The 15,086-nt window shown below is 43.6% G+C and overlaps 6 protein-coding genes and 1 non-coding gene across 7 annotated transcripts; 3 read left to right on the top strand and 4 right to left on the bottom strand.

The window, feature by feature from the left end:
• The first annotated feature begins 552 nt into the window (after positions 1–552).
• Positions 553–627, top strand: O0I10_007881. Its single transcript has one exon. It is a non-coding gene; the product is annotated as a tRNA-Gln (tRNA).
• A 1,008-nt stretch (positions 628–1,635) lies between these two features.
• On the bottom strand, positions 1,636–3,406 carry O0I10_007882 (uncharacterized protein; the record flags this gene model as incomplete). Its single annotated transcript, XM_058487893.1, has 7 exons — positions 1,636–2,190; positions 2,253–2,363; positions 2,427–2,667; positions 2,757–2,958; positions 3,028–3,041; positions 3,102–3,212; positions 3,273–3,406. 7 exons carry the CDS (start codon positions 3,404–3,406, stop codon positions 1,636–1,638), a joined length of 1,368 nt encoding a protein of 455 aa, XP_058341231.1.
• Positions 3,407–4,770: 1,364 nt separating this feature from the next.
• O0I10_007883 (uncharacterized protein) lies at positions 4,771–6,297 on the top strand (the record flags this gene model as incomplete). Its single annotated transcript, XM_058487894.1, has 4 exons — positions 4,771–5,238; positions 5,309–5,573; positions 5,644–5,999; positions 6,067–6,297. The coding sequence occupies 4 exons, from the start codon at positions 4,771–4,773 to the stop codon at positions 6,295–6,297; spliced, it is 1,320 nt and encodes a 439-aa protein (XP_058341232.1).
• A 234-nt stretch (positions 6,298–6,531) lies between these two features.
• O0I10_007884 (uncharacterized protein) lies at positions 6,532–7,473 on the bottom strand (the record flags this gene model as incomplete). Its single annotated transcript, XM_058487895.1, has 2 exons — positions 6,532–6,858; positions 6,925–7,473. The coding sequence occupies 2 exons, from the start codon at positions 7,471–7,473 to the stop codon at positions 6,532–6,534; spliced, it is 876 nt and encodes a 291-aa protein (XP_058341233.1).
• A 2,531-nt stretch (positions 7,474–10,004) lies between these two features.
• On the top strand, positions 10,005–10,326 carry O0I10_007885 (uncharacterized protein; the record flags this gene model as incomplete). Its single annotated transcript, XM_058487896.1, has 2 exons — positions 10,005–10,052; positions 10,117–10,326. The coding sequence occupies 2 exons, from the start codon at positions 10,005–10,007 to the stop codon at positions 10,324–10,326; spliced, it is 258 nt and encodes an 85-aa protein (XP_058341234.1).
• A 1,188-nt stretch (positions 10,327–11,514) lies between these two features.
• O0I10_007886 (uncharacterized protein) lies at positions 11,515–13,014 on the bottom strand (the record flags this gene model as incomplete). The annotated part of the gene is made up of 2 exons (XM_058487897.1): positions 11,515–12,768; positions 12,841–13,014. 2 exons carry the CDS (start codon positions 13,012–13,014, stop codon positions 11,515–11,517), a joined length of 1,428 nt encoding a protein of 475 aa, XP_058341235.1.
• Positions 13,015–13,462: 448 nt separating this feature from the next.
• On the bottom strand, positions 13,463–14,543 carry O0I10_007887 (uncharacterized protein; the record flags this gene model as incomplete). The annotated part of the gene is made up of 4 exons (XM_058487898.1): positions 13,463–13,781; positions 13,850–14,159; positions 14,219–14,326; positions 14,378–14,543. 4 exons carry the CDS (start codon positions 14,541–14,543, stop codon positions 13,463–13,465), a joined length of 903 nt encoding a protein of 300 aa, XP_058341236.1.
• Between the last annotated feature and the right edge of the window lie 543 nt (positions 14,544–15,086).

A 15,086-nucleotide genomic window follows, 5' to 3' on the forward strand; every position in this document is an offset into this window, starting at 1 on the left:
AGCGTTGTCCCAAGTAGTGCAGCTGCCGCCGCCATATTTGATTTCCATAGCGACAAGTTAAATTCTTACACTGGGTGCCAAGTTAAATCCCTCACTGCAATTACACTGAGCCCATTCACACGCCCAACACACCCATCATCAACCTCATGATAGACAATAGCCAATAGGTGTATGTAAATAAAATGCATACTCCTCACGTATAGCCGAATGGAGTGCGTGATTTTACAATTTACATGATGATAGATGATGCTTCAACAACAACAAATAAGGATCATGGAGTCATCACTCATCAGCAGTGCAATGTTAATCCCAACATGCTGCTGGGTCTCAAACTGCACCTGCCAGCTGGTCAACCTTGAAATCTACCCCGATCTGAAATATCTTTTATCCCAAATTACTCATTGTTGACCTCCCATACAATAGCATGCGTTTCACTGTTCACTTTTAGAAGCATTCCGCTGCATTATGGTGGTACTTTCATGGAGTTTCCAAAAAGGGAAGTTGACGGGTATATATAGTTGTTGCTGCAGCAAATTAACAAGAAGAAGAAGCGGTCTTGTGATGTAATGGTTATCATACAGGACTTTGAATCCTGTTATCCGAGTTCGATTCTCGGCAAGACCTTCAACGGTTGATTCCGATCAACCAGCTTCGTCTTTTTTATTTTTGTTGATGTTGGTCACGTGATTCAAAAATGCTTATTTTTATGTTGAATACGCAAAGGAACAAGTAGGTAAGTTTTTGAGACTTGGAGGATTTGTTCTTATAATGACACTTCAATGAATGGATATACCCTCCTCTGATGCTAGTGAGACCTTGGAATAAAGGAAAACCGAAAGATGCAGGAGATAGAAGGGTCCCGCATCATCATCGCATTACCATGTACTACATTGTATATGTAATACCTTGTTATGATGTTGTTGCATGAGATCGTACTATATATGGGTAATCCAAACACTGTGGGGCTTTCGTTTTGTAGAAAGGTCCTGATGGACAAGTGATATATAGCCGTAGTACTTCATACGTTGTATAATACGGCATGCGGATCACGTAATGTTGTGGATGGAGACCCATAGTAGAGGCCGATGTTATCAATGGGTTGCTTGAGAAATGCTCATTGATCGCTTTCGATTACATGTAGAACATAGAATCAATTATCAACGCACGAACCAATATGATCCTGGATCATTGTTGCATACTTTGATACACCTTAGAATGTTACTTTTGACATGCCATCTTATCGCAGCAATCATCATCATTCTGTGCAACCTGTCATTCAGGAATACACCATCAAACATCAAAAGCAATCATCTATTTCCATATCCCTTCAGCCATGACGTGCGACGTATTATGTTTATTTCCTTTTACTTTTCATGCAACAGCTCTGCCATCATCCATTGAGCACTTCTACAAGAATCACACAAAGATCTAGATACACGTTGTATTCACGCAAACGTTCCAAGGATATTGTTCTAGGATAGCTTCAGGTTGTATTGGATGTTTTGGCGTATGAAAAGTGTGCGGGCGAATACATTATAAAGATGCAGTGTACTGATCCGGCAGACACAGTATATACAAAAAGAGGGGAATTGAGATGAGGGAAGGTGGGGGATCTAGTTACTACTGCTGTTATTATTAAAACATGCGATAATCGTTATTCGACCATTCTGGATGTTGTGACAAGGATGGACCAAAGGTGGGAGAATATGCACGCGAGGATGCTATTGGGGATGTAGAGCCGTCATTCTGTTGCCTTCTGACGACGTTGGAGGAGGTATTGGCAATAGATGTAACGACTGGGGGAGGTCGATTCACGTTTGATCGATGATGCAAGCCCGTATCCATTGTGGGTGACGGCGTTGAAGAAGGTGTTTCATCAACAGGAAGAGAATGGGAGTTTGTTGTAGAGGTTTTAGCTGCTGATTCCTCATCCAAGGGATAATGTTCCTTCATATCAACACCGTTTGATTGCATATAAGAACTCGTTGGATCGTACAAATTGACTGCACGGAAGAAGCTGTTATCATTTCCCAATTGCTGTTGTCGTTGGATAGCGGCTACAGCTGCTGCTGTAGATGAAGTGGATGAACGTCTGCTCTTGTTTGTGTGACGTGATAGAAATGATTCTCGATGATTGTTGCTGTTGTAGTGGTCTTTGCTGTCACGAACGCTGTATCCCAGATTGATGGCCTATGTATGACAAAACTGTAAATGTCCCGTTTTCCTAACCTACTTTGAGTTACACAACATACCATGCCACAATTATCACAAATGGATTGATTGGAATATTTCCCCGTCTCATCCACCCGAAGAGCTTCAACGAGTAACGTCGATTCAATCAATTCAAAGTATACGGTGAATGCCTATATCATGATCCAAGGATGAGTGTAATGCCCACATGAGGGTGGGTCTTTTGATGGACCTACATCCGATCGATCACCGATAAAGCGTGTCAATTTGAGTAAGTTCATTGCCAAGTTGATGACAAAGGTGAAAATAAGGCACAACAATGATTTGCGAGCAATGTGTTCGATAAGACGATTTTGGCGTGTCATGACCGATTTCGAGAGTCTGATATGCAAAAAGAGTCGACGCACAAACATGCCACTGAGGAATAGATTGGCTAGGACATCACCAACAAAGTTCAAGATGATGACACCTGCTCCCCTATTTGATAAGACAAGGAAAACACCCATGAAGTGAGTATATTCGTATTCCATCCCCCCGTTATCCACACTTTGTCACCTACTACGTACCATTGCACCCAGCAAATACCGCCTTGCATAAGCGGCTGTCGCATAATGTCTTGCTGTACGGAATAAAACGCAAGCTCATACGGCCAATCGGCAAAGCGTACTGCAATGAGGAAGACGCCAACGACCTTGATCCATAGCGAGTGGTGATCGGCTTCGAGAATGATAAGGCGCATAAACATGACAATGTAGAAGAGAATGTAGGCTGTTGGGATTGCGAGATCGCTTTGGTGAGTAAACGTAAAGGAACAAGAAGCGTTGCCAGGACACTTACTGATATGCCATAGCCTACAACATAGCCCGTGTTAATAAATGTCATGGTAGCATTTTAGAAGATCAAATACTTACGATACGAGGAGTGGGAAATAAATACATGTGCTTATTTCAAACAAAGGGATGATACCATATAGAAAACGATGGACGCACAAGACGGCTACTTGAGCCATGTTGACAATATGACTATAAAGCGATGATGAACCATAAGCATCAAGAGCAAGATGAAAGGATGATGATAGATACATTTTACCACGAGTACGTTTGTATTGCCTGAAACACACATAAAAGTTGCGGATGGAGACTACAACAGCTAGCCACATGCCCAGCATGCTTAGTCGATCAACGACACGCTCTCCATAAGCTGAAAGCTGTATCATATATGAGAAATACGATGATGGAGGATAAAGAAAAAGAACAACAGCTGTGGGGATGGAAGAAAAGCGAGTTTATTCGGAAAGTACGTGGGGCAACTGATTTGCCTTAATTTCTCAATTTCTCACCTCTATCCGAAAAATGCAGGTCCGCAATATTTTAGTCCCATTGTGTGGGTGTGAGTGTGGGATCGTGTGTAGTCATTCGCTGGATTGCAAGCGGGAATCAAGAGTACCCGCCAATACACAGCCTCAAGTGGAACCTCTTTCCGAATGCTCCCAAACGGGATCCACCTACCATGGAAACACACCATGCACGATATTTAGCGGCGATGGAGGTAATAGTAGCTACTACAACGATCATTGGCTTGTCTTTATTGATTGCTATTGTCGTCTCTGGTAACAATAGTAATCGGAATTGGATAATAGGAATACCTACCTCTTCTCTCAAGTGTCCCAAGACCGGGGCTTTTCGCTATAGAAGTTCCTAGTGAACAAGAAACACATGGCATATGCATGCATGCAAGAATGCATCGGTCACGATGCAAAGTGTGTGACATTGCAACACCTCAACCCATATTGTTTTCACGCTGATGCATCATTAGTACCCAAAACTGTCAAGTAAAGGTGGTGGCGATAAATAAAAGTTTGGCAAATAGGTCATGTGTGTCTATATTTGGATGTCTCCTTTAAGAGCGAAGCGGCCGTAAACCAGCAGCATGTGCCAGGAGAGGATACATACATACATATTAGTCACCTGCAGCAATAGAAAATGAACCAAAAGAGCAACGTGGTTACGGCTGATTATTCATAAAGAGAAGTTGAGACATATACCCTGCATCATCATCAGAGGCACGTGCGCGGCAACGTATCCATTGCGTTATAGTGGGTGAGATGTTTGTTATATAGGTGGGCCACACAATCAATAGTACACAGATCGACATTTGTATCTTGTACCTGAACAATTTTACACACATTGGATTGTTTCATTACTCAAACAGCGATCAACAGCAATTGTGACGGAGGTATACTATCCAAAAAGGATGCACAGACCATAGTGGCTAAAAACAATACTGCAGCATGCTCTTTTTAACACCACCCCCCTCCTATCCCAACATGATGTCGGTTATTCCCACTCCTGTGGACAACATCATTCCCGTGCATATAGTTGTACCTCGAAACAATCGAGGTTTCAGGAGGCAAAGTCATTATAGGCGATGACAAGTGCTGCAACAGCAGGTCGTCATGTTTGTTACTGATATAAAACATACCGATCTCAATAACAGATCACACACATTTATCATCCACTCTTTCCTTTTCATTATCGATTGTATACTTTTTTTTTCGCTTGTTTTTATTCATTCTAACAAATGTCGATCACTGAAAAGGAGCATCCTAAAGATACTGTGGTGACGCTTGAACAAGTGGGCACTGGGGTGGATGTTGAATCGATACAAGCGCATAGCACGAATGATGATGGTGATCAATTTGGTCATGGTCAAGGCAATTTCCTTACGGCGTACTTTAACGTGGTGTGTGTTGTCGCTGGGACTGGCACATTAGGACTTCCCAAGGCGTTCGCGATTGGAGGTTGGCTTGGCATCTTGATCCTGCTATTGGCGTATGTGATGGCTGTATATAGTGGTATCATTTTGATCCGCTGCCTGTACTACAAGCCGGGGACTCGGTTGCATGATTACAAGTCAGTGGGCACAGCTGCCTTTGGAACCATTGGATACATTGTTGCTTCGATACTTCATTTCCTCAACTTGTTTGGATGTCCTGCTTTGTATCTTGTTTTGGCTGCTGGCAACATGCACCAGTTATTGATCAACACAGTAAGTGAAAGGAGGAGGTAGAGGACTATATAGTCAACTTGTTATGCTCACGATCCATCTTCTTTATCAGCCAGCTGCACTTACCCAACCTATTTGGACCATCCTCGTTGGCGCTTTCTTGTTGATCCCTTCCCTCGTTCAAAAGACTCTCCGTGAAGTCACTGCCACTTCGGCCATTGCCGCCATTTGTACCATGATGGCTGTCTTTGTCGTCGTCATTCAAGCTCCCATGGATCGTCAAGTCGATGCTGTGCACGATGGTGTCATTTGGACCGGATTCCCTACAGCTTTGTCAACGATTGCATTCTCATTTGGAGGCAACAATACCTACCCTCGTAAGTAGACTTGTATGTGTATGTGTGTGGAAGAAAAGGATTTGTGGATGATTGACATGGTGATACAAAGATGTCGAACATGCATTGAAGAAACCACAACAATGGAAATGGGCAGTGTCAGCAGGCCTCTCGACTTGTACTATTCTTTACCTTTTGACTGCTGTACCCGGTTACTATGCATATGGTCGCGATACTGCTTCACCCATCTATAATTCACTACCTCTCGGTGCAGGCCGTACAGTGGCCATTATTGTGATGACCATCCACGTGATTCTTGCTATCCCCATCTTTACAACATCCTTCTCGCTCGAATTTGAACAATTCGCAAGAGTCAATGAAGATCGTCTTGGCCGCGTGGGTGCTTGGTTTGGACGCGCTGCTATTCGTACAGCTACAATGGTGTTCTTGGTCATTCTTGCTGTCTTTGTAAGTGTATTGGATTGGGATCATGGATGGATCAAACGAATCAACCTAACATTGTTATATGATGTAGGTCCCTTTCTTTGCCGATTTCATGAGCTTGATCGGTGCGCTTGCCAATTGTGGTCTTGTCTTTTTGCTTCCAATATTATGCTATCTCAAGCTGACAGGTTGGCGTAACAAGAAATGGTACGAACTCGTGTTTTGCGCAATTACCATATTCCTAGGCATTGTCGGCTGTGTCTTTGGAACCATCGATGCTATCCGTGCGCTCGTACATGATTTCGCTACTAGCAGTCTTTGATGCTTTGTATTCTATATCCCCTCAATTCCAGTATATCCACACCCTTATTTGTATTCCCTCCCCTTCACCCATCTCAATGATGTAAATACATAGATAGCTTCGGATGGATTCGTCTTTGAAAGGCGAAAAAAAAAGTTGTATGACAATTTTTACACGATGACATGTATGAAGAAATAAAAACTAGAATGATGATAAAAGATATAAAGGTGATGAATGAAACGAATGATGGTGGACCTAATACTGATGCGGCGAATGCAATTCAGTTCCTGGCGTGTGTGGTTTTTCTGAAACAGAGTACTGCGTCGAAGAAGCTATAGTAGCAGCTGCTGTAATGTTGGTGGCTGATGATGGTGGTGGCATCATGTATGCATCCGATCGCATGAAATTGGATGGGGTAGGTGGTGCGTAACGTGGGACAGCACCCACCATGGGTTGTTGATCAATGACATATCCATCATTGCCGCCATCGTTATTCTCATGATTGTAGTAAGCACCATTGTTTTGCAAGTTTCGTTCACGGCGTCGTCGTGTCATGAAAACAAAGAGCCCTGCGATACCAGCCTAATTAATAAATCACTAGGTGAGTCATGTGTATTTTTCTTTCTCAATTGCAATTAGCGATTGTACCACAGCAAAAGCTCCAACGACCCCAACGACGATGCCTGCTACTTGTCCTGAAGTCAATCCTCCATTATCGTTGTCATCATCTTTACTCTCATCCGATGTAGCGGTAGGAGAATTGGAATCGGAAGAGGAGGATGATGACGAAGAAGATTGAGATGAAGATGAAGCTGCGCTTGATGAAGATGAGGATGCAATTGACGATGATGCTGAATTACTGGCAGATGATGATACGGCGGATGAAGAGGCTGATGGAGCAGCGGATGATAATGATGAACCATCACCACCAAAGATGACTGTAATTGGACCTCGAGTAGTAGAGGTGTTGTCATTGCCTTGCAATACGATAAAGTAATCTGATCCATTGGGAGTATCGCTGGGCATCTTGACGTTGGCTGATTTGGATCCAGCATCGACATTGCTAGCTAGCGTTGCAATTATCGTTTTGCCTTCGTCTTTAGCTAGTAGAATGTTGACTGTTGTCACGGTTCCAACGTCGCCCCAAGTAACAAGCAAATTCACATTCGCAGCATGAAGTGTGTGGGGTAAGGGCATGTTGATTGATAATGCTGCTGCAAGTGCAGGGAACAGCAAAAACAAAAACAGAGGCCAAAGGATTGGACTGGGGTTACGCATAAAAGGAGAGTGTTGGGAAGAAAAGGAAAAGAGGTGTGTGTTGTTGGGTGATAGTGTTCATCGTTGAAGACAACGAAAGGCGGTGTTTGCTGCTCCATGTGAAAATCCTTACACAGAGCAACGTGGCACAAGTAATTTGTTGTTTCCCCAGCTAGTTAGACTAAAGGATCGACAAGAAGGTCCCACATTCACTTTTCATATTAGCTATGTGCTTTGACGGTAAATTCTCTCGCCCATGTTGCAATGGATGTATTGCGATTACATGGTAAAAGCAAGCAGCATATAGACGCATTCCCTTTATGGTGACTCTTACGCTTGAATAAACATGCTAGAATAGGCCCATTGTGGCTTAATAGAGATGAGATGCAGTGAAGCAAAGGTCAACCTTGTGTTCTGAAACCTTGGTTAGCCCAATTGTTTGTTGCAATAAGCTGATGTTGCTTTGTGAATGTAATGGCTTAAACATCCCCTCTCGATTTAAAGGATTAAATTTGCAAGAGGAGGAGGTTATCTCCGCATACACAAGACTAGCCTTGTTTGCTGTAGCTTGTCATCGTCATATTGACATTGGCTCTTACAACGCCAACAGCATCCCAAATTGCGTTGTTTGATGATTTGATGGTAGGTTGACGTCTCCACACTATACATGATGTGATCCTCTTGTGATTATACTTAATCTTTCAGCCATTTATTAGCTATCCAAATTGCTTCAATGTGTTGTTATGGGAAGTGGAAAATAGGCTTGGGTCGTAATGTTGGCAGGGCGTGAGTGTTGGTGTGACAAAGTGTGAGGTATGCAATAGGAGCAAAGTGAGATCGGGAGAGATGATGAGCTTATCTCAAGTAAAAGGGCGGGAGCTGGTTGTAAGCCGGATTAATCCGGATGCAAGATGCAATGCAGGGCGAACGAATGAGAGAGGAAACAGAGAATCAACCCGACAACACGTTTGCAGCATCAAAAGCAGCACGAATTACGTGTGTGAGAGAACGTGAGCGAGAATAAGGCGTAAACAAACAAACAAATGAACCCTGTGAACAAACAATAACACGCTCGAGAGGCATGTTGTTATCATCGTCACTTAGATTGGCTCGCTGAGTGGATCGTCATGGCGAACAGCAAGTTACTTTGGTCATTAACAAGAAGTTTATAATACATCTACGCACATGACTTGGAGCACCCATATTTGAGAAGCGATGATGTGGACAAAGAGGATTGCCCCATCACCCAGAAATATCACCACGTGTATTCACCCACGTCGTGACCCTTGAATAGCCACGTTATCCATCTCACAGTTTGCCATGGTACCCATCGTGCTATCGTTGGTTAGCTTGCTTTCGCCACATTACACTCTTTTGATCTCGGCACCTTGTGTTGTGTTTGCTCCGCGACGATGATGTGTGTGATATGGCTGTGGTTGTGGGTGATCAGGTGGTGTTGGTGCTCTTGTACACAACGCGCTTACACAAGTATCGTGGCAGTGCAAGATGTTCAAATTAATACGTTATCACGATTTTTTGAGTACCTCGTGCCCATATCATCTTTCCAATAACAAATGATTCGATATACACAAACACAACAACGACCAGGAAGGAATGTATGGAAATAAGAGGAGAGAGAAAAATGCCGCGTTTGTACAACATGACCATTTCTCGCCTGTTATTGAAAGTTGGGATTGGATGATTCTTGTTATAAATGATGGTGGTGCACATAGCAGACATAATAATGTGTGTATGGTTGCAATAGTGAATGATTTTGTACGTGGAAATGGGTGATGCAATAGGCGTGTGCTAACGCACAAGCCAATGAATGAGCGACTTATCATATGACTTGGGCTAATTGAGTAGTTAATGCAATTGCCCCGTTGTAAATTCCCAAATGTTGCACTGATACCAAAAACGTGTGAGCGTGCAAAAGAGCGGCAAGTAAGGTCATGGACGGAATGTGAATCGCCCTATCCTTCTCCCCACTTCCTTTATCGTTGTCGATACCTCCACGAGGACACTACTTCATGTCATTGTGCAGGTGCGACATTGTAGCACATGCGTATCACTCACATGTTAGGATTTGACTTTTTTGGGGGGTGGGACTAGGAGTAGCATCCAACAAGAGCTTGGGAAAGGGGAAAAATGAGGGCACCAACAAGGGACGATAAACGCCAGCATAGATTTGGGGGTGGTGTAGTGAAAGAGTGAGGAGAGAGAGAGAGAGAGTAAAAGTGTTATTCAAGGGGGGTGGGGGAGTGATGCTGTTGGTGAAGCGTGCGTGCATGTTGGTAAAGCAAGCTGATAGTAGAGTGGTGGTGGGAGACACATGCCTTTCCAGAAAAAAAAGAGTAAAGTTGACACCTTGACACGCATTGTAAAAATATAAAAGGACAGCAATTTTCCCTTTCCTTTTTACTCCACCCTATCTCTTTCTCTTTTTTTCTTATCGACGACAAACAACAACCATGCCTGCCACTTGTGAACTTTGCGGAAGCTGGCTCCCCGATCATCAGGTGCGTTCTTGTTACAATGCCAACCATCATCCACCTTCGCTCATCGTTTTCTCTCTTTCATCAGGCTTCTTGTCCCAGAAATGGTGTGCACCCGTCTCAGTGGACTTGCCTTGCTGATCCCTTGTACCAAGCTGTCAACATCGATAATGCTATCATCATGACCCACGATGACGAGGATGATTATGACACCATCTGTGGCCCGTCAACGATAACACAACGCCTTCATCACCAGGATACACTACGCTTTCGGTTGCCTCCCACCGATCACTATTGAGCGGAGCATCATCGCTACATCACTATGATGCATTATTATACTCCTCTTTTACACTACTCAACAACCTCCACTACTACTATTCAGCAGCACCCTATACATACTTTTTGAAGCTTCCCTTTGGATGTACCATAAGCACCCCATATACTCGGTATTCTTATCGTCCCCCAGCTTTTTCTTCATCTCTCCCCCCACTATGCACATATCAACGCACAGCTTGTTCTCTTTTTTTTTCCTTTACTTTTGAGTTAGTTTCACATATACTCACATCACGGCGATAAGACATGCGGCTTGATCCCCTCTCTTATCACTTACCCCCTTCTTATACATACATTTCTTGTTTCCATTCCTACTTGAACTTTGACACGTCATTAGAAGTTCTTGATACATAGTTATGCATCATGCTTTCTTTTCTGTTTTTTGTTTGTGCTCCCACACCCCCCTATGGAATAAAAGACACGATAGCGCACAAAACAGCCTTACCTCTCTTTTGATTGACAGGGCGTACGGATCTCACATATAAAGTAAGAAGAGCCTGATGTCATGGACCAATCTTTCGTCTTCCCACACACGTATACACAAAGCCTGGTGGTTGTGTCGTGCAAAGTACAGGATAAGTGGGCGTCGGACTCTTTATAATGAGTCACATTTACCACTGTGTGTGTGCGTGTGTGGCAACAGAGAGAGGGGAGGGGCTTGAAGAATGTCGTGCTCACATAACCTTTTTCTTTATTCAGATGTCCCCGCATCTTGCCAACAATTTTCTGTTTTGGTTGATGACTCTTATTGACGCGTGGCGTCATTCATTGGTCCCGTCCCCTTCTTATCATCCATGTCATGATACTCCATCATTCAGCTATATGCCAAAAACAAAGGGCATCTTCATTTGATAGAATGACGCGTGCGTGCTTTTGTGTGTGTGTGTGTGTGTGAGAAAAAAAAACAAGGAGAGAAAGCCTTTTCATTGTTCTTGTGAAACCTATGCCTTGACGACAATGAGCTGTGTGTGTGTGTGTGTGTGTGTGTGTGCTATCATCAAACAACCAAGTCGACAATCAACAAATGCTTTCCTCTCCGCTGCCAATGCATCTGAATATGAGAAGAGCTAACGTGTTTCCAATATCTTGGAATAAAGATTGTCCCCAACAATAAATATCAAAGTAGGTTTATTCTAATAGAGTTTTCTATTGATCATGATGATGATGATGATGGTGATGGTCTTTTCATTTTCTGTTCTGCAAGTGATCGTGGTTCATGAGCAATGATAGCTGTACCAGTGAGGCCTGCATCGTCAAGCGCTGTATCCATCCATTGAATAGCTGTGATAGTTGTCATACGGTATGCATCGCCGGAACCAAAAATGATGGCATGAAATTCGGAAAACCGGGATCTGATTTTACGGCCATTATTGAGTTTTCCTTTACGAGAGGGTGGTTCGAGTAGTTGTTTGAAACGATCGGAAGTGTTGTCAGGTACCACATGAACCGAAAGAGGCGGTAGCTGTGTCCATAGCTCAGGGTCGTACTCTTGATCGATAGAAAGTTGATCCCGGAATAAATAATGGAATCGGGCTTGTTCCCGAGGACCACCCACCACGTTGACAATACTCTCAAGTCGATTGAAAGCACTTTGCACCATATATAGCTCCTTGTCGACCAACAAGTTTTTGAGTACTGGCAATTCAGGGGATGTCATTTCACGCCTGGCTTGGATTTGTAAAGCTTCACCTTCCACTTGATCAGGTTGACAAGGCGCATGTGCCATCTCCGATAGCACAGCCAACACTGTGCTCACATCCAGGTTGAGTTTGGAGGTTGTCAATGATTCCACAGGTACGGGTTCACCAAGTGCCACTTGACATGCTGCCTGCAAGTTGCTTTCACCACCCGCTGTATAGACCACAATCCCCAACGAACGTAAATGATCAAGAATACGCCCAACAAACTCGTCATTCTCCTGTAATCGCATAAAGGCAAATATCACAATAGGCGTACGGAAATGGATTTGATGCGCCTTTGCACTCGCAAGGTAGTCTTGGGCCTTTTTGAAGATGGGTAGTTGATCGAATCCTTCGCTGCCAACATGTAAGCTGCCCATGGCTTCTTCAAGTTCTTCTTCGTCGTCATCCTCCTCCTCCTCTTCATACATGTCATCGTCGTCAAATTCGAGTCCAGCCATATCAAAACGTAAGCCTTTGGCGTTGCGTGCAATGACCTTGATCCATACAAGACCACTCTCAGCTACCAAATCCACCTTGACGGTTTTGTTGCGCATCAATTCAGCACGTGGCATCCATTCCTTCTGATCTGGTGGCGGAACACTCTTCAATGTCATAAGCTCTTCAATACTGCGTAATTCACTCATGGCGTCGTGTACTGCATCCAGGTAGCTCATATTGGAGCTTTGGATATACTCCTCCTTGATCAAAGTCGGCTGCCCCAGTAGCTAATGCTTGATAAGAGATATTGTTTTGTTGGTATGCTTTTCCCCTCCTTTAAAAGTACCGTTGAGTATTACCTTGTCAAGGAATCCAACCTCGGCATGTAACGAATTGGTGTATCGGTAAAGCCCTTCAAAGCCATGCTTCCGCTGGAGGTCTTCGGAATCTTGTAGAATGGTCTGGCACCGGTTACGAAGCGATTCAACAGCAACACATCGTTCCTTCAACTCGTCTTCGTCAATGTCGCTCATGAGATTGCGTGTCGCGTGTATGTGTGTGTGGAGAGAGCAAAGTGTGGGATATAAAAGCAACCTTGCTGCGCGCTGACAAGTTTGGCAACAAAACCTGCGGGATCAGCATCACGTGTATTCACTCAAGGTGACTCACAAAAGTAGTAGTAGAGTAAGGTAGATAGCTTAATGGTATCCAGTGCTTTAAATAAAAGAGAATGAAAACATGATCGCCTTTTGGTTGGCTAGCGATCTTGTTGCTAGGCAACGATCACTGCTGATGGGAGTTATTGCAATGTTGAATGTACTGATAAAGAATTTATGTAAATGATTTGTTCAAAGGAAGGATAGAATACAAAGGAGGAGCTGATAAGTAAGAGAGAGAGAGAGGAAGGAAAGAGAGGGAGTTTCTGCTGCTACGAGACGAGGATAAAGGGTATAAACACATGGCAACTATAATAGACATCACCTATTCAGACGACAGCAAACACTGCTTCTTGTTCTTGCTAAAGATGGTCTGCACAAGATACTTTTGGTCGCCAACTTCAATGTTGTACTTTGCATTGTTGTCCGTTTGTTGCATGTTGCCAAACCACACATCCTCAGGGACATTCAAGCCAGCACAAAAGTCACCCAATTCAATCGTGGTACCATTGGCATCCATTGTCCATGCATCTTTACGTGGATTGGTCAAGATATCCTGAACCTCGTGTGAAAAGATGGTGACTGCAGCGTCGATAGCAGGGTTGTTGTTGGGAGAAGTTTGGTTGATAGGTGGAGGAATACAGCTATAAATGGAATAGTGTTGTCAATTTCTGTAGATCGGTTGAATCAATATATCCCTTGTTTGATATACCTTTCTGAACAGGTTCCTGGATAGCCAATAAACATGTATTGGAATTGATCGCTATAGCCGTTGTATCCGCAATTGGTGTGGCAAAAGTCTTTATCCTGCACATCGTTGCCTGCCATGATCACGTAGATGCCATCCGAGTCGATTTGATTCGTTGCTGATAGATAACCCGAGTTGACAGCATCAACAATGATTTGTTTGTGAGCATCGCTATCGTTCAATGTAAGGCCATGACTACCGCTGTCGACCACACCAGCTGCAACATTCAATGGTCCTGTTACTGCATTGCCGTCATTGCCGGTATACTCTTTCACTAGAATGATAGATGATAAGTCGTGATGATAGGAGACACCAAACTCCTTTTAGGCTTACATGTAGTGAACCAGCTGGTCGAAGAGACACCATTAACAAAGTTCATAAACGTAGTTTGCTCGGCTTGAGACTCGCTTGAAGACCAGTTTCCATAGAAGACAATATAGACTAGAATAGAATGAGTACAATGCTATTGCATGGTCGTCTATTGTTTCCTACCATTGACTTTGTCGTTGAGAACATTGCCACCAGTGTTTTTAAACGAGTCGCCATAGTTCGAGATGAGAGGCGTCGTTTGATTCGAGATGGTTGAAACTTGGTCTTGAGCGCTCACAAGGTTCAGGGCAGTGGTGATCAGCAGAGCTCCCAAAGTCGAAAAGCGCATGATCGCTAAATGAAGGTAATGGGTTGGTCAAGGAGAAGAGAACGAGGAAGGAGTGAGGCCGACGAGGGCACACAATCATTTGGCAGTTGACTTGTGATTGGATGAAGGCACCTGTTAATTGTCCCAAATGCTATTTTCGGCTCTCCCTCTCTTTCTCTCTACATCCATCCTCTACTTGCCTTCTTTACGTCTCTATGAGATAGAATAGATATTCAATCACTCGTCTTCAATTACAATATTACATCTTCTCAACATACCACAGCTCCCAGCCATCTCAAGTCTACTTCATCCTCCTCCCTATTGTCTTCGTTGTCAACCTGAGCAGGGATGTATAAACCACCATTCTCTATAAACACTCTCTCACTCAAACCATATGATTCAAAATGCTGGTGATTATGATGGTGTGATGGTGGCGTCATATGCATTTGTCAATATCATTACTCCTTATGAAGCAGTTACTGGCTTCCATGAACTGAGAAAGAAAAATGATCCAAGCACATGGCTATTGTAGTAGTATAGAGATTATGCTTCACTTGTATGCAT

Source organism: Lichtheimia ornata (assembly GCF_029851405.1).
Source record: "Lichtheimia ornata isolate CBS 291.66 chromosome Unknown scaffold00040, whole genome shotgun sequence".
Classification (NCBI taxonomy): Eukaryota; Fungi; Mucoromycota; class Mucoromycetes; order Mucorales; family Lichtheimiaceae; genus Lichtheimia; species Lichtheimia ornata.